Here is a 25,167-nt window from a genome sequence, read left to right on the forward strand (position 1 = left end):
GTAACGTTTGACCCTGGTAGCTTTGTGGAATACACTTGTCTTGGGTTATATCATTGAGAGCTTAGCTTTTTCCCCCCTTCAGATGAATTACTTTAAACAAAGCAGAACCCCTGGGGTGGTGATTGCCCACCACAGAATGTGCACTATTAGGGTTTACAGTTACAGACCATGATATAAAATGAGGCTTGGAGTCTGCCTCTCCACAGGCTGGGAGAAGCTGAAATTGCAGATCTTTGAGCTCTCTCGTTGGTATTGACCTCTTACACAGGGTCATTTGGACTGTGGATCTGGGAACTGATCTTCCTAGAGTGTTTCTTGGCAAACTCCTTCATCCCATAAACTGTCTGGCCTGTTTGATGGCCTGGCCAGCTTTGAGTAGGAATTTCAGGTCTTTCACTAGTATGGTTTTTCCTGTCCTCTGCCTTCCACTAGCAACAGACAGCAAGTGTCATTGTTCTCCCAGGACTTGAGGGTTCTACATAACAAAACCAAGCAGAAGACTCTTCCATACTCCTGTCTTTCTATGAGTTTCATGTTTCACATGACCTAAATGCAGAATTATATTTACATTTCTGTTGATTTTCCCCAAAAAAGGTGTGTTGTTTAAGAGCGAGCCTGGGGCAGACATGAGAAGTACAGTTGGATATATTTTAGACTTTGCCCTGTAGTCTCATTTTGGTCAGGAGGTTTAGGCAGCCTAGTTATTATGTCTTAGGTAAGGAAGTGTATAGCATTGTGTCGATATTTTTTAATGTCATTGTCACTAAAGCAGTGGTTTGGGGTTTTGTTATTGTTAGGCTTGGAGAAAAAAACCCAAGTTCTGCAGCCCGAGGAGAAGAAGACTGTGGCTTACCATGAAGCAGGCCATGCAGTCGCCGGCTGGTATCTGGAGCATGCAGACCCGCTCTTAAAGGTGCCGCAGCATGTATTTCAGTAGGCAAGCCAGCTTAGTATATAAGCAGCGACTGAAAAGGCGTATACTCACTCAAGAAATAACAAACAGTGTAGCTTTGGAGGGATGTAGCAGAAACTAATGAAGGTTGAAGGAGGTACTTACCCCTCCTGCAGACACCGCACAACATTTAGACAGCACACTTTCTGTTTGCCATACTGGAGATTGAACCTAGGGCCTCATTCATATTGGATAAGTGCTCTACCACTGACCTATACCTCTAGCCCTTTTAAAATTGTATCTTAGTTTTGAAGTATATGTGGTGTGCATGTGTGTTTGTGTTCAGGAGTGTCCGCACATACACCTGCTCACATGTGTACACTTGCATGTAGAAGCCAAAGGTCAGTGTTGAGTATCTTTCTCTGTTGCGCTCTACATTACTCTTATTACCATTGTCAACATAGTATCTCACTCTCCTGGAGCTCACTTATGTGGCCAGACCAGCTGGCAGCCAGTCCCAGGGGTCCTCCTGTCTCTGTCTTCCAAGTGCTAGGATTATAGGCACGTAACATAGGTAAGTGCTGGGAATCTGAATACAGCTCCTAATGCTTGCAGAGCAAGCACTTTACTGACTGACCCCCAACCCCTTTCCTTTTTGAGGTAGAGCCTCACTAAGCTTCCCAGGTTGAGCTTGAACCCACTCTGTAGCCAAGGCAGGCCTTGAATTTTCACTCTTCTGTTTGAACCTCTTAAGGATCTCAGAGTGAGGCCTGTGCTATGATGTCTGATTCAGAAAGTAGCCCATGGCAGAGCAGAGCTGGGAGAGAGCTGACCCATAGTAAGCAGCTTTGGTGGTGGCCTGAGGGGCTTCTGTAATTACACCACAGTGGTTGACGGTGTTTGCCATCTTGAGGTGGCTGAGAAGAGAGTTCAGAATTCCAAAAATACTGGAAATTAACAGGAAAATTCTAGAAACAAGAAATATCACAGTTGAATCCCAGATCTGAGTAGGAGCTGACTGTATCTGGCTGTCTAATAGAACTGTGTATGAAATAAGGAATCTCCAATAGAACTGTGTATGAAATAAGGAATCTCCAGAGATCCTGGCCAGAACACAGAGGCTAGTGAGGTCTCCCTCTCGGAAGCTGTCAGTTGCCCTGTGATGTCAGAAGATGGTTGGTGGGGTCAACTGGAGGAGGAGTCGCAGAGGGGGTAACGTTCACATACACACAAAATACATGAGTAATCTACAGAGAAGCCACTAAAATGAATGGGTTAGGAGATCTGCAGAATCCAGGGCTAATATACAAAGATCTGTGGATTGGAAAATGAATTTTTGTTTAATTTTAAGGTTTTTTTGGAAAATGCAAGGTTTAGCCAGGTATAGTAGCCCATACCTTTAATTCCATCATGTTCATGTAGAGGCAAGGATATCTCTATTAATTTGAGGCAAGCCTGGTCCACATAGCAAGTTCTAGGTCAACTACAACTGCATAGAGAAACCCTATCTCAAAAAAAAAAGAAAAATTTTTTTCAATTGCAATTTCAATAGACTCTCAACACATAAAAATAAATTTAAGAAAATATCATAGGGCTTATACATTAAATTAAAGTATAAATAAAAGTGCATTCTATTTATAGAATCATATGCTATTTCTTCCCAAACTGACCTGTAGCCTCATTGCAATCTCTGTTAGGATTATAGCATTCTTTTGCAGAACCTAGGGCCTCACACATGCTAGGCAAACACTCCAAATCTCAGCCACACTCTCAGCCCAAATAGGCATTTTTATTGTGAAGCAAATTAAGGTTTTCTGGTGATACTGCTAGAACAGTGGGAGCAGCTAGGTGGGAGACTAACACTGCTGCAGTAAGCCTGTGGCACTGGGGAGGGGACAGGTGAAGTCGCTGGTCAGCAGAGGCCATGTTCCTGACAATTCTCAAGGTGGGAATTGGGAGTGATGGTGCATTCCTGTAATAATTGCACTTGGGGGCTGGAGAGATGGCTCAGTGGTTAAGAGCACTGACTGCCCTTCCAGAGGTCCCGAGTTCAAATCCCAGCAACCACATGGTGGCTCACAACCATCTGTAATGAGATCTGATGCCCTCTTCTGGTGTGTCTGAAGACAGCTACAGTGTATTCATATATAATAAATAAATAAATCTTTAATAATCGCACTTGGGGCTGGAGCAGGAAGGTCTCCAGGGTGTTTAAGGTCATCTTTGACTTTTGAGGTCTGTCTGGCCTTTTGAGACTCTTATCTTCATAAAGTCAAAAGAAGAGGGAGGCAGGGAGGGAGAGACAGAAGGAAGGATTGTCTTCTTAACATGTGATTCTGATAACTCTGGGTTGATATGAAAAATAAACATTAACCCTTGCATCATATGCCAGAAAATAAATAGATACGAAAAGCTAAAATGTAAAATGATAAAACTTCTCACAGAATAAGTAGACATTTTCTTGGAACACAAAAAGCATAAACTAAAAAAGAAAATGTTGGTGAATGGGTGGACAGGATGACTCAGTGGGTGCTTCCCAGCACACCTGACAATTGGAGTTCAGTCCTAGGAGCCACATGATGGGGAATAAGAGAACATATCCTTATATGCACATAGCCACACATACATGGGATCAATCAGTAAATGAAAAGGGAGTGTTTAGAAATGGGACCTCATTGAATTTTAAAACAGTTGTTGAGGTCCAGGTATGGTATCACATGCCTGTAATCTCAGCATTTGAGAGGCAAAGACAAGAGGATTTTAAATTTATGGCCAGTCTGGACTACATAAAGAAACTAGCACGACTGGAGGATGTAACTCAGTGGCAGAACATGTGGCCAACGTGCATAATGAGCCCAGCCTGGACACAGAATAAGACCCTGACTCAAGTAAAAACCAGCAATACCCCTGACTTAGAGAATGCCATGAAGAAGTGTAAAAGGTGGGGTAGGCTCATGGTGGTACACTCAGGGGGTGCAGACAGGAAGACGGGAGTTTCAGGTCAGCCTGGACTGTATACGGATTCCCTGTCTCAAAAATGTAATCATTTAAAGAGGAGGAGGAGGAGGAGGAGAAAAGGCCACATTCTGGAAATATTTACAGTAAATATGTGTGACAGAGGAGTTATATCTGGAAAGTCTATTTTGTTTGTTTGTTTGTTTTTTGTTTTTTCAAGACAGGGTTTCTCTATGTAGGTAGCCCTGGCTGTCCTGGAACTCACTCTGTAGACCAGGCTGGCCTCGAACTCAGAAATCTGCTTGCCTCTGCCTCTCAAGTGCTGGGATTAAAGGCGTGCGCCACCACTGCCCAGCTGGAAAGTCTTAAAGTTGACACAGTAAAGCAGTGGGCAAGATTTGCATATAAACTTTATAGAATAATGGGACATAAGAACTGACATCAAGCCAAGAAATTGTAAAGGAATCATAACTAGATACAGAGCCACTTAACAGGCTATGTACACTGCTGACATGGTAAATGGCTCTGTTTGCTGGCTTCTAAGTGATCAAATGGTCCTCACCCAAGACGGGTGAGAATGGATTCCACACAAGAATTTTCCTGCTCTATTGATAGTGTCAGTAAGCTGGAAACAATCTGGCTGTCCATCAGAAGTGAACTGGAAGCTGTGTGTGTGTGGTGGTAGAGGACACTGATGCTTATAATCCCACATTTTGGAGGCTGGAGCAGTACGATTAATGTGCCATGAGTTCAAGGCCAGCTTGGGGAAGTGTGAGACCTTGTCTCAAAAAAAAAAAAAAAAGGATACCTGATGTGTTTATCCAGTGGCATGCTATAAAGCCGTAAAAGTGAGTAAGCAGGCTGTTAGTATACACAGCAATATGGATGAATCTCAAAAACGGAATGGAGCCAGACACAAAGTACACTCTGTGCAGTGGCACTCACATGCTGTTCTAGAAAGGCCAGAGTTGTCTGTAAGTGTACATGCGGTTGCTTGGGGCTCTGTGAGGCAGCTGGGGGTATGGTGGCCCCCATTTTATATATTAGTTGTGGTTGGAAGTTGTTTATAAAACTCTGTTTTATATTTAGAGTGGTTAGCACTTTATATAGAAAACTCCTCCTTTAATACATTTAATTTCTAAAGAAAACAGAACTCACCTAGTTTCATAAAAGTGATCTGGAAGGACAATGACGTCTCTTGAGCGCCTTGGTCCCTGTGTCCTGAGACCCAAGTGGTTGTGCAAGAGCTGAGTGGGTGCTGTGGTCTGCCAGAGGAGACCCCAGCCAGCTGTCCTCAGGGCGCCTTTACTAAAGGCTGATTTTAGTTTGCCTTTACGTAAGGGCAGAAAATGCTTTCTGGAACTCTGAGGTCAGGCAGTTTCTCTCCTGGTCATTGCTAGGTCTCGTGGCAGTGATGTAGGTGTGCAGCCCAGCACTGTGCTGCCTTTTCATCAGTGAGTGTCCTTGCAGACTCTCTAATCAGAACTGCATTGGCGGAGTGTGTTTTCTGCTTCCCAGGTGTCCATCATCCCTCGAGGGAAGGGGCTGGGCTATGCTCAGTACTTACCCAAGGAGCAGTACTTGTACACAAAGGAGCAGCTGCTGGACAGGATGTGCATGACTCTGGGGGGCCGTGTCTCTGAGGAGATCTTCTTTGGAAGAATTACAACAGGTGCCCAGGATGACTTGAGGAAGGTTACCCAGAGTGCCTATGCCCAGGTGAGTCTGTGGAACTGGCCTTCTGCCTCCCTTTCTTACCTGCCTGGAAAATTAGCCTTTGTGGATTACTGAAGTAACACGGGTGTTTCACTGGGTTGGGTTTCTGCAGCAGAAAAGATTTCTTAAATCCACTGAGGAGCTGGAGACGAGACTCGCTGTTAATAAATAGTTCGTACTATTTTTGCAGAGGACCCAGGCTTTTGTCCCAGAACTCAAGTTGGGCAGCTTACAACTAACTTCCTATAACTTCAAATCAGATCTGACCCCTTTGGCCTCTAAGGGGCACTTGAACTCATGGGTAAAGACACATACAGATACACACATAGAACTAAAAAAAAAAAGAATCTACTTTAAAATAATAAAAACTTACAGAAGAAAAAAGTGTGCCATAGTCTTCAGAGTTTTCCCTTAGGGTCCTGCATGTAATGCTTACAGGTAGTTTAAAACTTACTTTTCAGAGTGTTTATTTTTAGAGATAGGGTCTCATGTAGCTCAGGCTAGTTCTCACTTGCTAAGGAGCTGAAGGTGACCTTGAATCATCAGTCTTCCCAAGTGTTGGGGTGTTAGCATGTGCCTAAATGCCAGCTGTAAAGTTTTCATTGTTAAAAAAGAATTCTTTTGTCATTGAGGTATATGAGTGTCTTGACTGTGTGCATGCATTTGTACCACATGTGTGCCTAGAGTCCTTGGAGGTCAGGAGAGGGTGTTAGACCGCCTAGAACTGGTGTGTCACATGATTGTGAGCTGGCACGTGGATCCTGGGAACTAAACTCTGTTCCTCTAGAGGCCCTGAAGTTTAATTTTTAAGCTCCATGTCCTGACAGCAGTTGGACAGCTGAACTCGGGATCTTCCCGCACCTGTCCCTTGTCACTGCCCAGTGGCAGCCTCCCTCCTGACTGTAACTGGTCTTGTTTTCTTCAGCCTCTACCACAGGTCTCCGCAGCCCAGCTGACAGTAGGCTGTTTTCTTTAGGCTGACATGAGCGGCTCCTTTAGGAACTGCTCTCCACTGATGCAGCTCTTTGCTTGTCCTCCATGTCTTGCTTTGAAAGTAATATTTTCTAACTAGGTTTATTTTAATGTTACATTTCCTCCTAAGACATTATTGCTTATTATTCGCTCTTATTTCTTTTCTAATCTTTTTAAAAAGTATTTTTTTCTCCCATGTGTATTTTTTTCCTGCCTTCCAGCACCCTGTGAGTCTTGTGTTTGATTCATGGATTCCTTTCTGCTCCCCTGCTGGCTCATTTCTGTGGGTCAGTGGGTCACAGTTCCTCTGCAGCGGACCTGCCTTTCCATCCTGCTTGTCTGCTCTGGAAACGTTATTCTGCATCTTATTTTTTTTTCTCACAATAACTTCCCAAGGCATCCACCTGTTGTCCATTCTGATCTCAGGAGTGAGAAGGGCTGGGATGCGGTGAAGTAGGGAGACCTGTGCTTTCCCTCGCTCTGGGAACTAGAGTCACAGATAATAGAAAGCCTGCATATAGGTGCTGGGAACCGAACCTAGGTCTTCTGGAAGAGCATGCAGTGTTATTAACCATTGAGCCATCTCCCGCCCTGGTCTTCTTTTGAAGTCAGTTTGGATTTTACTTCCAGAAGCTTCTCTGTCATGCAGTTCTGTAAGGTTTGGGAGCCTCACATGAGTCACGGAACATCAGCCTCTTCATGTTTTCCCTTGGCTCCTTGGACACAGTTTTTGAGAAAATGCAGACGTCATCCTGTGTCCCATGTTCTCAGGTTGAGACTGTGTTCACAGGGAGAACTTGTTGGTAGTTTGCTCACATCAAGAGCTTCTACCTCTTAACTTCTCTCCACAAGTAGAGTAGCCCGCGAGCTTCAGAGCTGGTGCAGTTGCCCACTGCTTCCTGAATGCACTACCAGATGCGCTTAAATCATACTGCTGCTCTTCCACCATCTACTCAGTATCTTTGTCCACTCTGCCAGCCCCTGCTGTAAGGCTTTAAGGCTGAGGGTCCTCTGTCTAACCTATTAGTCCTGCATCCTTTTCAGATTGTTCAGTTTGGCATGAACGAGAAAGTGGGGCAGATCTCCTTTGACCTTCCACGGCAGGGAGACATGGTGTTGGAGAAGCCGTACAGTGAAGCCACAGCCAGGATGATAGACGACGAAGTGAGGCTGCTCATCAGCGATGCTTATAAAAGAACTGTGGCTCTCCTCACGGAAAAAAAGGCTGACGTGGAGAAGGTCGGTGACAGCACATGGATAAGTCTCTGCACGTTGCCGTGTGTGTGTGTGTGTGTGTGTGTGTGTGTGTGTGTGTGTGTCAAATTCTGTGGAGTTGGTTCTCTCCTTCCACCTTTTGTGAGTCTAGGAGTTCAGTTGAGGGCATCAAGGTTGCTCAGCTAGTGTCTTTACCTGCTGAGCCTTCTTGCCAGCCTTGTTTATTTTTTGAGACAGGATTTTGCTGTGTAACCCTGGCTGGCCTGGAACTCATTGGGTAGACCAGACTGGCACCAATCTTGTGGTTCTCCTGCCTCTGCCTCCTGAGTACTGGAATTACAAGGGTGAGTCACCCTGTCTGGCGTTTAGTCCCTTCCTTCCATCTGCTTGCTGTGCTTCTTCAGTCTGGGCTGAGTGTCTTCCCCATGCCTGGGGAACAGAAGCGGGAGCTGTTCTGGTTCTTGTGTTAGGTGAGGAGAGACTGTTAACAACTGTTTTAGGCCAGCCTCATTCCCAGGGAGCTTTGCCAGAACACCCATGAACCAAGTATTTAAAAATGAGAAGCTGCCAGACTCCATAACTGTTTCTGTGCTGGCACAGAGGATGCCGACATGATGGGGTTGAGTGGGGGAGGGGATGCACTTACCACACCCTTGTCTAGATACATGTGCTTACAGTGTGTAGCAAATAATCTTTGTTGGAAGGAAGAATGGGGTAAGGATCCTGAAACACTGGATTTTAGAAAGTACTTTCTGACCCAACAGAGAAAAGGAACCAAGTGAAGAGAGTTGAGCCAGCCAGGGAGTAGTCTACTTCAAGGAGGGTGGCTGAGGGCTTTGCTCAGGGCCTCACCTGTGAAGAAAGGACTTGGCAGGTTTTCTGAGGTCCTTCTTCAAAATAAGGGGAACTAGCTAACACAGTACCAGCTAAGCCTGCAGCCTCCTGAGGTACCTAGAGTCATTATCCCCACTTTACAGAGACAAACAACAGAGAGGTCATGTGATGGCTTAAGGTCACAAAGTCAGTGGATAGCAGAGCCAAGTTCTGACCCAGCTGCAGAGCCTTTGCAAATCACCTCTCAGCCTGTACTGTGTCCACACGACAGCTGTCGGTAGTTACCACCTGTAACATGAACAGTCTGAGAGGTGCCAAGAGTGTGACACGCTGTGAAAGTGCTCAGTTTATGTGATCAGACGTCCTGTGGTAAGCGTGATTACGGTTTCAGTGGTTACCTGTGACTGTGCTGTGTACTTGCCTATCTGTGTATAAACAGGTTGAGAATCAGAGGCAGCCTCAGAAGGAATCCTAGAGCTTTCATTTCTCCTGTGCTCCATTTAAAAATCATAAAGAGAAGTGCATTCAGTTTGGTTTTGTATAAAGGAACAGCCCCTAGGTGATGGCCTTCTCAGTGGCTTACAACCTACTCTTCCTCCTAAGAGCAAGCATATCGTGTGTTACATGTCCTATGCCTTACTTATTTTCATGCAAGTATGTCCATTCCTTTATTACAGCTACATAATCCTTAATTGTCTACATGTACCAAAATGCACATCTTACTCTAAAATCATGTGACCCTGGTCTTGAGACATGTTCTTTTTTATCTTATTTTATTTTTTAATATTCAGTTTTCTGATGTGTTCGAGTGTTTGCCTGAATGTGTGTGCGTGCACAGTGTGCTTGTCTAGTGCTCTCAATGTCCAGAAGTGGAGATTAGACCCCTTGGAACTAGAGTTACGAGATGGTGATTTGCTGGGAACTGAACTCAGGTCCTCTGTAAGAGCAGCAGGTGCTCTCAGCATTGAGCCGTCTCCCCAGCCCCTTAGGTTTTATTAAAAAGAGAGCAGCTATAAGTAGAAAGCTTAACTTTTGAGTAGATTTTGCTAAGCAACTTAGTGAAAATTGCTTGTATTTCAGGTTGCTCTCTTACTGTTAGAAAAAGAAGTATTAGACAAGAACGACATGGTTAAACTTCTGGGCCCCAGACCATTTGCAGAAAAATCCACATATGAAGAATTTGTGGAAGGCACCGGCAGCTTAGACGAGGACACTTCTCTTCCTGAAGGCCTTCAGGATTGGAACAAGGAGCGGGAGAAGGAGGAGAAGAAGGAGAAAGAGGAGCCCCTGAATGAGAAGGTTGTCAGCTAGGTCCAGGGCTGGAGGCCCCTTTACTTTGTCCTCCCAGGGCTTCAGTCTGCAGTTTGAGCAGCAGCCGTCAGAACAACAGCCCTGATGCAGAGCCAGCTGCTGACTCGGCCAGGCTGTGAGGATGCCGCCACTTCAGCTGCAGAATATCAGCAACTGCCGGGGCTTGGAAGGAGGGAGACTCTTCCTCAGCCTTGGCCTCATGAACAGTGGCTGGAATAGGAGAGACAGCACCACCTGCCAAGGCCTGTCCCTCGGAATCCTATCACGTGGGAGAAGACTTTCCCCGTCACCCTCCGTTCCTCCTGTGACATCTGCAGACATGCTGTGAAGTTCAAGCTGGAGTCCTGATAAGAATATTTTGATTCAACCAAATATTATTTTCAAATTTGAATTCAGATCACTTGTTGCTGTTTTAGTGGAATGATTTTCTATAGAGAACTGTAACATATTTAAAAACATGAATGTATTATGTAAATATGGATTCTTTACATCAGAAATAAAAGGTGGACATTGTACTTTTTTCTGAGCATATGAAGGGTTGCCATGCTGTGCTTATGTTTAGAAAATATAATGTCAAGAAATTAAATGTTCTTTGTCTTGGACATGGATTCCTCAAAATCTTACCTTGCTGGTCTCGTCAGCTCCCACAGAAACCAGCACTGTTGGTTGGGAGCAGCTGTGGTAACTGCATCAGCTAGGATCTCCCTGAGCTGCTCGTGACTAGGTGGACATTGTATCATCTAGGCGAGGCTGCCCTGAACCACCAGGCCGGTGGGTCAGGGTCCCTGGCGATGCTGGAGGTGTACGTGGTAACTGTTGCTCATGTCAGTCCCCAGGAGAGGGTTATAAAGATTCCACAATGAAGATTGACTCTCATCTTCAAATGCCATTGTTTGAGCTTCGAGGTACTAGCTAATTTTGGTTTTCTAAAAATCAGATTTACTGTGCAGCCCAGGCTGGCCTTAAAGTCAGTATGCACTGAACTTACAGCAACCCCCCTGCTTTGTTGTTTTTGTTGTTGGTTTTTGAGATTAATTTTTATCTTTTTACATGTGTGGGTATAGTACCTGAATTTATGTCTGTGTACTACATCCATGCCTGTCACCTGAGGATAGAAGAGAGTATTAGATCTCCTAAGACCACAGGTATAAACAGTTCTGAACTTCCCTGGATGTGGCTGCTGATAATGCACCCTGGGTCCTATGAAGAACAGCCAGTGTTTTTAATGTCTCTCCAGCTTTTAGCGTTTTTAAGTGGCGTGTGCATGTGAGTGAAGGTACCCATGTTAGCCAGAAAGTACATCATATTCCCTGGAGGATGTTGGGATTTGCAAGAGCCTTGCGTGTGTCCAACTCCCAGCCTTGTTTTTCTGAGTACTGGGATTATAGTGAGCCAACATGCCTGGCCATTTTATTTTTTTTAATCTGCATCCTTTAAAACACATTCCAGCTTGCCTAGTGCATTGTTGATGTGGGGACAGTGTCCTTTAGGCATACAGAATACAGTGGCATCCCTGGGGTCATCCTCCAGTGGAGGTAGGAGCTATTCTTGGAGGTGTACGCTCCAGCCCAAGCCATTTTGCAGTGGACCAGAGATGCATGCAGCTAGGTACCTCAGTTCTTAGCAGCATATCTGCTCTGCCTGGTCATTTGCAAAAGGACTACACTATACATCATTTCCTTCCCACTTGATGCTTTTGGGAGGTTGTTCAATGGGGAATTGTCGAGGCTAAAAGGCCTACTTAGTCATATGGCTATTTAGCGGTAGATGAACTGTTATCAGACTTGGGGTCCTTGACAGAGAAGTAGTAATGTAACTTGAGCCTCTCCTGTGGAAGGGAAGTAACTGACTAGAGACCATTTTGCTTCTAGAACAATGGATGAAGAAACGCCCCTCAGTGGCTTGTAGAGTGGCCAGTCCTTAGCTTGCCTGAAGGAACTCAAGTGTTCAAGCAGGTAGAGCTGAGACTTTGGGCCCTTACAAGTGTCCAAAGGTTCTCCTGCCTTCATGTGGTTCCCACCCGCCTCACAGTAATAAAGGTTCCAGCGGATGCCAGGTAAAGCCTAGGGGCAAGAGAGGTATTTCTCTTGTACCGGGAAAATGTGCCCATGTGGGGGATGTCAATGGTACCCATCTCACCCTTTCCCTCTTCTGCACAGGGATGTACCAGTTATGGCAAGGTTTAGCTGTATGGTAGCAGCTGAAGCCTGACCCACAGTAGGACCTACTCCAAATAGCTATTTCCAGGATAGATGTGTTGTTCTGGTATCTCATAAAATAGACATCTGAAAAATGAAACCTACATATCACAGTGCTTTGATGAAGTTGGAGAGACCAATGTGCAGGTTTAGCAATTTTATTATGAATGGATTGTCATAAAATTCCATATTGCATATTCAATTAAGGCAACACAGTGTGGCTTTAGTTTTTATCTCCAAGGATGAAAAACAAATCTCTGATTGGAGTTGGAGGGGGGACTTAACAAAAGGTGGTCACTTTCTTTAGCCCTATACGGCCCCCTACTTTGCTTTCAGTGTTGCTATATAAAATCTCCCTGGTCTGCTGGGACTGCCAATTCTCTGGTAAAGGAAAGTTCTCTGTTCTAGGTAACCTGGGGAACAGTGTGGTGTATTTAGTTTGAGAGGAGCCTGAGACATGCTTAGACCAGGGCACCATCCCCACACCGTCAGGGCTAAGGGAAGAGCAGATGTGCACTGTAGCATCTTATGGCTCCCTATTCGTTGATCTCTTCTTCATCCTCATCTTCAAAAGCCTCTTCCCCATCATTGACCGTGGCGTCCTGGTACTGCTGGTACTCGGACACCAGGTCATTCATGTTACTCTCAGCCTCGGTGAACTCCATCTCGTCCATGCCCTCGCCGGTGAACCAGTGCAGGAAGGCCTTGCGACGGAACATGGCTGAGAACTGCTCGGAGATGCGCTTGAACAGCTCCTGGATAGCAGTGCTATTGCCAATGAAGGTGGAGGCCATCTTCAGGCCCCGGGGTGGGATGTCACACACGGCTACCTTGACGTTGTTGGGGATCCACTCCACAAAGTAGCTGCTGTTCTTGTTCTGGATGGCCAGCATTTGCTCATCCACCTCCTTCATGGACATGGGGCCCCGGAAGACAGTGGCCACGGTCAGGTAGCGGCCATGGCGTGGGTCACAGGCAGCCATCATGTTCTTAGCGTCGAACATCTGCTGTGTGAGCTCAGGCACTGTCAGGGCACGGTATTGCTGACTGCCCCGGGCTGTGAGGGGGGCAAAGCCGGGCATGAAGAAGTGCAGACGAGGGAAGGGCACCATGTTCACAGCCAGCTTGCGCAGGTCGGCATTGAGTTGGCCAGGGAAACGCAGTGATGTGGTGACACCGCTCATGGTGGCAGATACCAAGTGGTTGAGGTCCCCGTAAGTGGGTGTGGTCAGCTTGAGCGTGCGGAAGCAGATGTCGTAGAGAGCCTCATTGTCGATGCAGTAGGTCTCGTCGGTGTTCTCCACCAGCTGGTGCACCGACAGTGTGGCATTGTAGGGCTCCACCACGGTGTCTGAGACCTTAGGTGACGGCATGACGCTGAAGGTGTTCATGATGCGGTCCGGGTACTCCTCTCGGATCTTGCTGATGAGCAGTGTGCCCATACCTGAGCCCGTGCCACCGCCCAGCGAGTGTGTGAGCTGGAAGCCCTGCAGGCAGTCGCAGTGCTCGCACTCCTTGCGTACCACGTCCAGCACCGAGTCCACCAGCTCCGCGCCCTCCGTGTAGTGACCCTTGGCCCAGTTGTTCCCGGCACCCGTCTGTCCTGTAAGGCAGCAAGATTCCAAAGGGGATATCAGTGACCTGCTTTCTCCAATCAATTTTTTTTTCAGTGAAAGAAACTGGAGCAAAGGAACAGGAATCAGTCTTTAACAGGTACCCATCACAGTGCCTAGAAGGCAGGCGAGCAGGTACCTCTTCAGAGAGGGCAACTATGTATCCAGGGGCGGGGGTCCTGCTCACTAATAGAGTACACTTAATACGCTGAGGCCCTGAACCTGGAATCAACCTTAGGGCATTGTATTAAACAATATAAAATTTTAAGATACATTTGTCTTGACCAGATAATGTCATTTCTTTTTGTTTGAATCAGTCTGCCTATATAGCCCAGGCTGGCCTCAAACTCATGAACCCCCACCAGGCCACGCTCAGATTTTTAAATAATTTTGTTACATGGTAAAGTTCAATGTATATACATTGTAGTTTTGAGCTTTCTCAACTTTGGCACTAATCCAAAAATGCAAAACACTTCAAAACCCAAAACGTTCTGAGCATTGATCTGATGCCATGAATGGAAAATTTCATACCTGGCCTCATGTGACAGGTCCATCAAAACGCAGAGGTTCTGAAAACATTATATGAGCTGCCTTCAGGTTCTATGTATAAAGTGTATGAAAACTAATTCACGCTCACTATCCCATCTGCAATAAAGCTCCCTATATTTCAACAACCCAAAAATCAAGCTTCAAGGATTTTTAAATAAAGGATGTTTGACATGAGTTATGTACAAACACTTATTTTCTTCTCAAGACAGTAATTTGTTTTGAGACAGGGTCTCTCTATCATAACCCTAACTGTCCTGGAACTCCTTAGTTAGTCCCAGGCTAGCTTCAAACTCATAGAGACCCGCCTTTCCAACCAAAGACAAAAGGTGCATACCACTGTGCCCAGCTCCAAAACAGTAATGATGTGAACAGGGCATCTCACCACCCAAGGTTACTTCTGCACAGTTTTCTAGGAACTACTGATTTTGCACCTGTAATTGAAGACTAGCACAGATGTGATTCCTACCCTCTAATTATATCCAGTCCAGTTGTGGAAAGGAGCCTAACATGCCTCCAAGAGTTCTGAGTTTTATCAGAGTCCAAGTGGTTGGCAAAGACCATCTAGTCTGCCAGTGTGTTGTACAGTGGTTCATTCTACCCGACAGGCTTTCTTAGCCTTCCTTTACAGAAGAAACTTTGATTTGAAAGGACTGATGGTTAAATTTTAAGCATTCCCTTTTAGTTTCTTTAATCACAAAAATTACATTTATTACTAGAGAAAGCATTTCCCCTAACCTGTAGAAATGCAGACCTATGTGTAGTACAAGGATATGTATGTAAGTTCATGTAGAGATATACTTAAAAAGGACTCTAGGGAGAACTGGGGGAAATGTATTTGGCCTCTGCTTTTCTGAGTGCTGCACACCTCATGTACAGAAAATGTGTAGTGCATGACACTGCTACAAAAAAAGTTTTTAAAATCGCAAATGACAACATGATTATAAGGCTTTAGAAATATCTGTGTACTTTTTCCAATTAGTTCATATACATGAGTGCTACACTAAATATTACCCAAATTGGATTATGGTTTGATGATCAATGTACCAAAACAATCGTGTCTATATATACACAGGATGATGTTTTATGTCATTCAGTTTTATCTGCAGATGAGGTGGAAGCACATCCCTTTAATTCCAACATTCAGGGAGCAGATCCTTGAGTTTGAGGCCAGCCTGGTCTACATAGTGAGTTCCAGGACAGCCAGGGCCACACAGAGAAGCTATATCTTATCTTGAAAGAAAAAAAAAAAAAAAAAAAAACAACCAAATCAGCAACAACAAAAACAAAAAAACAAAACCCTTATCTGCATCATTGCATGCCAAAACCTCAAAGGTAATCAATCTTCCATTCAGATATATTTGCAGGCTAGAGAGATGGCACTCAGTGGTTAAGAGTATTTAACTGTTCTTGCAGTGGACTTCGGATTGTTTCCTGGTACCCACATGACTACTGCTCACAACTGTGTTCAACTCCAGGTAGAGGTTACTAACACCCTCTTCAGGTCTCTTCAGGTGCTGCATGCATGTGCACATATATTATGGTCAAGCACATGTACATGTAAAAATTAAAATCTTTAAAAAACTTCAAACTCAAAAGACACATTTTATCAGATAATCAAGAGAATATGAAAACATGTCTTTAAGTGAATTACTTTAAATATCATCAATAGGGCTAGAGAGATGGCTTGGCAGTTAAGAGCACTGGCTGCTCTCTCAGAGGTTCTGAGTTCAATTCCCAGCAACCACCTGGTGGCGTGCAACCTTCTGTAATGGGATCCGATGTCCTCTTTTGGTGCGTCTGAAGACAGCTACAGTGTACTCAGATACATAAAATAAATCTTTAAAATAAATAATCATCAGTAGTAAGAAGAGTCACTGAATGGAAAGGTCCTATGCTGCCATGGAAGAGGTCTGCCAGATGTCAGTGAACTTCAAGAGGCTTCAAGAGTCTGTAAAGTGTAATTTCATTTTCAGAACACCAAATCACTTGTGTGTACAGACATGTAAGAGACTGAGTATATGTGGAAAACCCCATACAAGTTATCTGCCCCAACCCTCTACACTAGTTACCTGCCTAAGGATACAACCTCATGGCCACCATGGGGCAGAGGAGATCCCACTGTTATACTCACACTCATGCGATGTTTGAACAGGACACGTGAAGACACTTTGATTTCACTCAGTGATGAAAACATTAATCACGTTTCAATATTAAAAGGTGAATTTTAAGCAGGCATCCCAGCATGACCACAGTGGCATTCTTCTTGCCCTCAAGAGGGTGCTCAGACACTTGATCCTGCCATTTGTGACCCTCTGTATACAGTGAGGTACCAAGACCATCAACAGAACAGCTGTATGGCTCCATGGTGGTCTGGGCAGATGCCTGCTCCATGACTACAGCACACCTGATAAGCCCTGGCCCCTTTAGCCTCTGAGGTAGCCATTTTCTTGCTTTGCTTTTCTTTCCTGGCATAATCTTGTCTAAGATGGGCCTCTCTCCCATCCTGTCTAGCTGTGTTACACAGTGAAGCCTGGCTGTTTTCTGTGAGAAGACTTTAAGATGATGTCTTGAGTTTCTATGGCTACAATGAAACACCATGACCAAAAGCAACTTGGAGAGGAGGGTTTATTTCACCTTATGGTTTACAGTCCATTATGGAAAGAAGCCACGGCTAGAACTAACTCAAGGGAGGAGCTGATGCAGAGACCATGGAGGGGTGTGGCTTACTAGCTTACTCAGCCTGCTTTCTGATAGAACCCGGGACCACCTGCCCAGGGATTGTGGCCAGACTCTCCCACATCAATCATTAATCAAGAAAATGCCCCCTGGCTAGGTGGTGATGCATGCCTCTAATTCCAGCACTCGGAAGACAACAGTAGGCAGGTTTCTGTGAGTACACAGCCAACTTGGGCTACAGAGTGAGTTCCAGGACAGCTGGAGCTACACAGAGATGCCCTGTCGCAAACAACACCAACAATCACCAGAAAAGAAGAGGAAGAAGAGGATGAGGACAAGGATGAGGAGGAAAAATAGAAAAGCAAGGAAAGAGAAAGAAAGAAGGAAGGAAGGAAGGAAGAAAAGAAAAAGAAAGAAGGAAGGAAGGAAGGAGAGAGGGAGAGAGGGAGAGAGGGAGAGAGGGAGAGAGGGAGAGAGGGAGAGAGAGAGAGAGAGAGAGAGAGAGAGAGAGAGAGAGAGAGAGAGAGAGAAAGCAAGCAGGCAAGCAGGAAGGAAGGAAGGAAATGCCCTCGGACTGACTTGCCCACAGGCCAATCTGATGGGGGTATTTTTCTCAACTGCAATTTCCTCATCCCAAAAGCCTCTAGCTTTTGTCAAGTTGACATAACACTACCCAGCACAGACTCTCATTGTCCTTCTTAAGCACCCACAAACTCATGTCTATCCCTTCCCACGTAACTCAGCAGGCAGCAGCCAGGCTAGACCCCAAGCTAGGCAATGAGAAGAACAAACCCTGAGGTCAACTTGGAACTTAGGGTTGACCTTGTACTGGGAACTCAATGTAGAAACACCACTTCTATAAGGAAGGACCGCACGCATCGTCAGAGCCTAGAAACTACTCATTAGAAGCACAGAAAGTGTAGAAGGCAGCTGAAGGCAAGACAGAATCTTAAATCAAGCTTGCTCAAAGCTTTAAGTGTTCCAATGACACTTCACTCCTCCAGCTTATGCCAGCGACTCAGATCCGTCTCTATCCATAGCACAGATTAGCCCCAAAGTATTCTCTACTCTTGAAAAAAGAAGGAAGCTGGTGACTTTTTAAAAATATTTTGCCATTGTCTCCTAGCAACCGATCATCCCTGCTTAAATATCTGGGGGTCATAAGTTGAACATCTACGCGGTGCATTCAACCATTAATCAGTGACTCCAGCTTGTTAAACACAGGCTGCAAACCTGAAGCCTGGCAGGCACGCTGCAGACGCCTAGGTTTTCCTTCCAATCCTCCCCCTGGTTTTCCTCCAACTCACACTGGGTGAAGAATTAAGTCTGCCAGCTCTCCGTGCTCCCTGGCTCCTCAGCTAGCTGTGCATCTGAAGGAAAACTACAAACCCACAGAGGGGCTTTAAGGAAACAGCCTGTCTGGCGCTTGGCTTCCTTCCCAGTCTCCTTGGCAGGGGTGCTGCGCAACCAGCAATTAAGAATGAGAGTGTGATCATGTCACTGGGAACTCTCGCTTTTTAAAATTACATATTACTAATGCAATTGCTCTTTTTTTTTCCTTTTTCTTTTTTGTCTGAAACAGGGTCTCTCTGTGTAGCCCTGGCTGTCCTGGAACTCACTAGGTAGACTAGGCTGGCCTTGAACTCAGAGATTCACCTGCCTCTGTTTCCCAAGTGCTGGGACAAAAGCCGTATACCATTTCAAACTATATCCAGAACTAAAATGACACTGGCTTACTGATTCAGTCTTTCTGTGCTGAGGAAGGGCCCTCCCTCATGCTCTTCCACTTGCTAAGCCCTGCTTGCTTGACAATGCTCTGTTTTAATCTACCAAAGCTAGCTAAAGGCTGTAAACCAGCTAAGATGAACCATCCAGCTGTAATTTAGACAGTTCTGAATGAGGACGTGAGTTCAGATCCCCAGAACCCATAAAATCCGCTTACTGGCCAGTCAGCATAGCCAAACAAAGAGAAACGTAATTAATAAGCATTTCAGACAAGTGAGGACTTTTTTTTTTTTTAAGACAAGGCTTCGTTCTGTAGCCCAGGGTCTCTTCAAATCACACTACACAGACCAGGCTGTCCTTGAATCCAGTGACAACCCTGTTTTAGCCTTCTGGTTGCTAAAGTTACAGTTATGAGCACCATACCCAGCTTATCTTAAATAAATCATAATTCTTAATTTAAAATAATGTCCAACTTGTTAAATTACAATTAAAGAAATTTTGTGTCAGGACTTCTTAAAATTTTTTAACATCTGCACTGAGCATGATGTCACAGCCTTTAAACTTTCGAGGCAGAGGCAGAGGCAGGTAGGCAGAACTCTGAATTTGAAGCCATTTTGATCTACACAGAAAGTTCCAGGCAAGCCAGGGCTACATAGTGAGATGCTTCAAATAAATAAATAAATAAATAAATAAATACATTCTTTTTTTTCTTTTTTTGGTTTTTCAAGATAGGGTTTTTCTGTCTAGCCTTGGCTACCTGGAACTCACTCTGTAGACTAGGCTGGCCTCAAACTCACAAAGATCCTCTTGCCTCTGCCTACCAAGTGCTAGGATCAAAGGTGTGCACTACCTTTAATTATACTGCCCCATGTAATTGATTCTTAAGGAGTGGGTGGGGGCTGCAGAGACGGCTCAGTGGTTAAGAACACCTGCTGTTGCTCTTCCACAGGACCTAGCTTCAGTTCCCATGCCTATTTCAGGTGCTTGAAAATGCCTGGACGCTCCAGCTCCAGAGGATTTAACACCTTCTAGCCTTTGTGGGTACACACACACACACACACACACACACACACACCTGTTCACATACACATACACAAATAGGAATTTTTTAAAAAGCCTGGGTATGGTAGTATATTCAAATTCCAGGTCAGCCAGAGACCCTACATGTGTGTGTGTATGTGTGTGTGTGTGTGTGTATGTGTGTATACATACACACACACATATTTACACATAAATATATACACACAAATAGAATATATATATACATATATATATATATATATATATATATATATATATATATATATAGAGAGAGAGAGAGAGAGAGAGAGAGAGAGAGAGAGAGAAAGAGAGAGAGGGGCTGGAGAGATGGCTCAACAGTTAAGAGCACACTAGCTGTTCTTCAGAGGACCCAAGTTCAATTCCTAGCAACCACATAGTGGCTCATAGCCATCTATAATGGGATCTGATTCCTTCTTCTGGTGTGCATGAGATCAGAGCACTCATACATGAAATAAATATTTTCCTAAGTGTATATTTCTGTGTATTGCCTTTGGAAAAAATTTAAAAGGGAAAGAGAATGCATACAGGTGCAAGAAATTTTGGGGACAGCTTTAAATGCCAAACAGCATTTTCTTCTCTGCGTGTGAGCGCATACACATATATGTACCTGTGTACAGGCCAGAGGTTGATAATCACTCTTGTTAGTTTTTTGGACAAACTCTCACTGAATCTGGAGCTGGCTGGTTCAGCTACACTGGCTGGCCAGCAGGTACCAGGGACTCCATCTCCACAGACACACACAGAGTACCCAGCTTTCCTTTAAACGGATGCTGGGCATAGAACACAATCCTCATGTCTGTACAGCAAGCTCTTTATACCATTTTCTAACATTTTGACATGACAGAGGGTCAACCGCTCTTTTCAGGTTTCTCTGGGCTGAGTCTTTTGTGCCATGGCCAAGTTTCTCTTTGGGATAGCTACTTTGGCATAGATACTTTATACATAGAACAGACACTTTCAGGGTTGTTTTCTGAGATTCCTACAGAGTGAACTATTTTCCCTTGGCTTGTTTTTGTGGTCCTGGGGATCAAAGCCAGGACTTTCTATATCCTAAGCAGACGCTCTACCGCTGAGCCACACCCCAGGCCTAATAAAGCAGTTCTCAGAACACTAAGTCACTACTAGGATAAGTACTTAGATACCAGTTTCTTTAAGTTCAGGTAGAGGCAGAGGTAAACTGTGCTGTGGTGGTGCTTATCCAGTGGGAAGACTGACCAAGACTTCTTGAATGTTTATCAAATCAGTAAAACACAACAAACAAACAAACAAAACAAAAAACAAACTTGTATGGAACAATACATTCATACTCTTTTTTAAAAAGATTTATTTATTTATTTTCATATATATGTATACTGTCACTGTCTTCAGGCACAGCAGAAGAAGGCATCAGATCCTGTTACAGATGGTTATGAGCTACCATGTGGTTGCTGGGAATTGAACTCATGACCTCAGGAAGAGCAGTCAGTGCTCTTAACCACTGAGCCATCTCTCCAGCCCACATTCATACTCTTGAAAAAAGATTTATGTATGGACCTATGTCTAGGTTGGCCTCAAACTTCCTATATAGCCAGAAAGGGCCTTGAACTCTTAATCCTCCTGCCTCCACCTCTGAGTGCTGGGATTACAGGCAAGAAACATTACACAACCTTATTCTTTCTTCAGAACAGAACCAGGAATGGAAGCTTTGTAGGGGGCAAGATTGGAGTTTTCAAGTGGGGCATTCTGTGACCCTCTGTGTACCTAACCATTTGATTCTGTCTCACTAAGGACTAGAGAGTCCCAGGGCAGGCCCGCAGCTGTGCAGTGAGGGGAGGGGTCAGAGCACTGGCAGCTGGACGCTTACCTGCTTACATCTCCTCAGGCTCACCATCCTAATATGCTTTCTTCTTCTTCCTCCTCCTCTTCTTCCTCTTCCTCCTCTTCCTCCTCCTCCTCCTCCTCCTCCTCCTCCTCCTCTTCTTCTTTTAAGAAAGGGTCTCACTATGTAGTTCTGGCTGACCTGAATCTCACTGTGACCTCAAAGTCACAGAGATCCACCTGCCTCTGCTTCCCCCAGGGCTGGAGGTACAGTAGAGGTATGTGCTAGGATGAGCCACAGAGTACTGTTTTGTTTTGAAAAACCACAGTGACATTTGGAATTTTGCCTTGATAGTTTTAAGTCATTTTGATCTATAACTTTCTCGAATTATGTCTAGTAAAACTACTTGGCCTCATAGGAAACATTGGTGTTTCCATTATTCCTCTCAGGATTGCTATCTGCCTGTAGCCTTCTTCTGAAGAAGGTGCCGGGATAAAGAGATTTCAAAACATTCACCCTCTTTAGTGCCCATAGGCCAGGAATCACCCTTAGAATCCTCCCATTTCCCTGGAGTACAATCTGCCTTTCACTAGCATGGTTCAGCCTCCCTAACCTGAAAATTCAGGATGCTTCAAAATCTGAAATCTTTCAAATATCTACAAAGTACCACAAGTGGACAATTCCAATTCAACCCCTGGCACCACAACAAACAGATAAAAATGAAACAAGAAACACAAGCAAGCAAGCAGGTGGAACCTACCGAAGATGAAGTTGTCAGGTCGGAAGAGTTGCCCAAAAGGCCCAGACCTCACACTGTCCATGGTGCCAGGCTCCAGGTCCACCAGGGCAGCCCTGGGTACATACTTCTTAGCTGGAGGGGAAAAAGCCCACCAGAGTTAACTCCAGGTTTATGGAAAAATCGACTCAGCAAGTCCCACCAGGTTGAGCTGCCTGGCAGGGATAACCGGAGTCTTTTCAGAGAGAGTACTGTGAGTTTCTCTGTCACAGATTCTAGGTGGGACTAGTGGGAAATCAACGCTCCTGCCTACTTCACGTCCACTGTATTTTCCAGTTCACCTCCAACACTCCTATTGGACAGCTGCACTCCTCTAACTGCAGAGAAATAAACAAGATCTATGGCAGCAGTCTGGCCTTCCTCTGCCTTTTAGCACCTGCCCTATGGACATTCGCTTACATACATACACGTACCTAAGCTGTCTGAGCAGCTCCTCCCAGGTGCCAGCCCAGGGGTTCTGAGACCCATTTCTTCAGACTCAAATGAGCTCTTCACTCATTTGAGTAGACTGTGCCTTTGTAGCCCGGCATGACACCAGGGCAAGCTGTAGTTCCCAGACCATGAGGATGGGCTTTGCAGGATCTGGAGAGTTCCACCACAATCCTGCTTGGTTCCGCACAGGACCAAGTTGAGGAAAGGGTCAACAACTGTTACCCGATGAATAAGAGGAAGTGCAGTGAACACTGGCGTTTCTCTTAAGAGCTGACTAGAAGTTCATGTGTTTCAGCTGTACTTATATGAACAGTTTCCCACGATTCATAGCTACTGCCCTTCCCAGTTTTGGGTGAACTGGTGGGAAGTAACTCTAAAAATCTGGTGACTCCAGAGTGTGTCTTGGATGCGCTTTTAATGTCATGTCATAGGAGCGTCTGCATGCCCTTTCTGGGTGTTCTTTCTGTGCCCTGGGATTTTGTTGGTTTGTGAGGTGTGTGTCACATTTTATAATAAAACTTGCCTGTAAAGTAGCTGTCAGAGGACAGAGGTGCTATTATTCCCAAACAGGGATTACCCAGAGTCTAGAAGTTTACTAATCTCCCCATTAACTACTCACGACTGTCTACAGTTTTGGCGTTCAATGAATATAATTTTAGGCAAAGGACCAGAAAAGTGTTTCTCAAACTTTTAGCTAAGCATCCTTAATAAAAAGATGCCTTTAAAATTTCATTCCATTCGGTTGCTCTGCTCCACTCTTTAAAAGCTTAAGAAAAGGATAGCCTGGGAGCGATGAGGTTATTTCATAACCTCAACGGATGGTTTAGTTCAAGCCTTCGGGATAGGCCGGATCCCACAGTTTGAATAGACCTAGGGAGGGTTTCCCGCTCCAGGGGGAGTGAGGGAGTGGCCAGGCCTCCAGCTCCATCCCGCCCTAACTTTTTCCTGAGCAAACTCTCCTGGCGCCAAGACCACACCCCGTGAGCCTCCCCCCTCCGGGTCCAGCCCGGGGTCCCGGCAGGGTACAGTCGGGTCCTGTCAGGGCAAGCCCGAAAGGCAGCCTGGAAAGGCCAGGTGCCGGCGCCGGCGGCCGGGGGGTGGGGGGACAGCCCGAAGCCGCGCGACTCACAGGATGACTCATTGTAGTAGACGCTGATCCTCTCCAGCTGCAGCGCTGAGTCGCCCACGTAGCCTCCGGCCGAGTCGATGCCGTGCTCATCGCTGATCACTTCCCAAAACTTGCAAGGGGACAGCGAAGGGACAGAGAGTCAGACCCAGAGCCTGAGAAGTCCCCGCCACCCGGACCGGGAACTATGACCCGCTCTTCAGAGCCGGCTCCCCGAACCCTCAGACCCGGGCGTAAGCTCTGGGTCGGAACTCTGAGTCAGCCCTCCGAGACCCGTGGCTCACTCTCCCCGCCAGGTCGCCGCAGGAACTTGGGGTTCAGTACCCGAGGCCAGTTCTCGAGGGCGCGCCCTTCGGGACCGGTGGCCCACTCTCCCCGGGGCGCACCCTCTGGAACCCACAGCTGGGACCGGTGATCTACTTCGAGCCGGATCCCGAGGTCTAATTGGCCCACTCTCTGGGCCAGATCTCCGGGTCTTCCCACGGGGACACCGGGCGGGCTCTTTGGGGCTTGCTCTCCCACGAGTGCGCAGGGTCAGCCTGGCTCGGAGGGGCAAGTAGGGGTCCTCCCGAGGCCGGCGACGCTAACCGCTCACCCGCGGGAGCGAAACGCGCGCCCGGACCCACCTTGGTACCGATCTGGTTCCCGCACTGGCCCGCCTGGATGTGCACAATCTCCCTCATGGCGGGCGCGTCTGCGCTCGGGCGCTGCCTCTCCCGACTGCGGCGTGACTGAGGCTGGCCGCGCGCTCCCGGGACATGACCCCGGCCCTCCGCCCTCGCCTTCCCCTCCAATGGCAGCTGGCTGTCCCGCTTGCAGTCCCCGCCCCTTCCCAAAGGCTAGCGGGCGGATCCCAAGCCCAGTTCTTGGTCTTGACAGCTGGAACCATGGGTGTCCGGCTAGGAGAAGCAGGGTGGACTGGAGGGGGGACTCTCGAGGAGGTGAGGGAAGCCCTAGACTCTCACTGCATCACGGTGCTGTTAGTACTCAGGGTATTGGTCACCTGTCACCGAGTGAGTTACAACGCTCCCAGGAGAGCTGGGAGAGCCACCCATAACCCTGCGGGTGGAAGGCGACCTTTGGGACCCGACGTGGATTCTTTCAGTTGTCGCTCTACCCTAGGCACGCGTATTTAGCTTGCACCTCTCTGCCTGCCTCTCCAGCCCCATCCACAAAGTGACTTCACCGCTGGGTTTGATTAGCAACATCCTCATCCACGCAGCCTCTCAACGATGTTGGAAAGCGCTTGCTCTCTTGGGCAGGGCTCGCTCCCATCCTCGCCCCCATAACTTTTGAA

The 25,167-nt window shown here is 46.1% G+C and overlaps 2 protein-coding genes across 2 annotated transcripts in view; one reads left to right on the top strand and one right to left on the bottom strand.

Annotated features, from left to right (window-relative positions):
* Positions 1 to 10,497, top strand: part of Afg3l2 (AFG3 like matrix AAA peptidase subunit 2) — a 51,500-nt gene extending 41,003 nt beyond the window's left edge. Inside the window, exons 14-17 of the mRNA XM_028774255.1 lie at positions 798 to 913; positions 5,366 to 5,566; positions 7,580 to 7,774; positions 9,665 to 10,497. Coding sequence (XP_028630088.1) covers positions 798 to 913; positions 5,366 to 5,566; positions 7,580 to 7,774; positions 9,665 to 9,895 — 743 coding nt within the window. The 3' untranslated portion in view covers positions 9,896 to 10,497. The remainder of the gene's footprint in view (positions 1 to 797; positions 914 to 5,365; positions 5,567 to 7,579; positions 7,775 to 9,664) is intronic.
* Positions 10,498 to 12,235: 1,738 nt separating this feature from the next.
* Tubb6 (tubulin beta 6 class V) lies at positions 12,236 to 24,584 on the bottom strand. Its single transcript, XM_028774201.1, has 4 exons — positions 24,497 to 24,584; positions 23,874 to 23,982; positions 22,277 to 22,387; positions 12,236 to 13,696 (listed from the first exon to the last, which is right to left on the bottom strand). Exons 1-4 carry the CDS (start codon positions 24,551 to 24,553, stop codon positions 12,630 to 12,632), a joined length of 1,344 nt encoding a protein of 447 aa, XP_028630034.1. The 5' UTR covers positions 24,554 to 24,584; the 3' UTR covers positions 12,236 to 12,629.
* Between the last annotated feature and the right edge of the window lie 583 nt (positions 24,585 to 25,167).

The sequence above is a fragment of the Grammomys surdaster genome, unplaced genomic scaffold (assembly GCF_004785775.1).
Source record: "Grammomys surdaster isolate TR1022 unplaced genomic scaffold, NIH_TR_1.0 239, whole genome shotgun sequence".
In the NCBI taxonomy this organism is placed as follows: Eukaryota; Metazoa; Chordata; class Mammalia; order Rodentia; family Muridae; genus Grammomys; species Grammomys surdaster.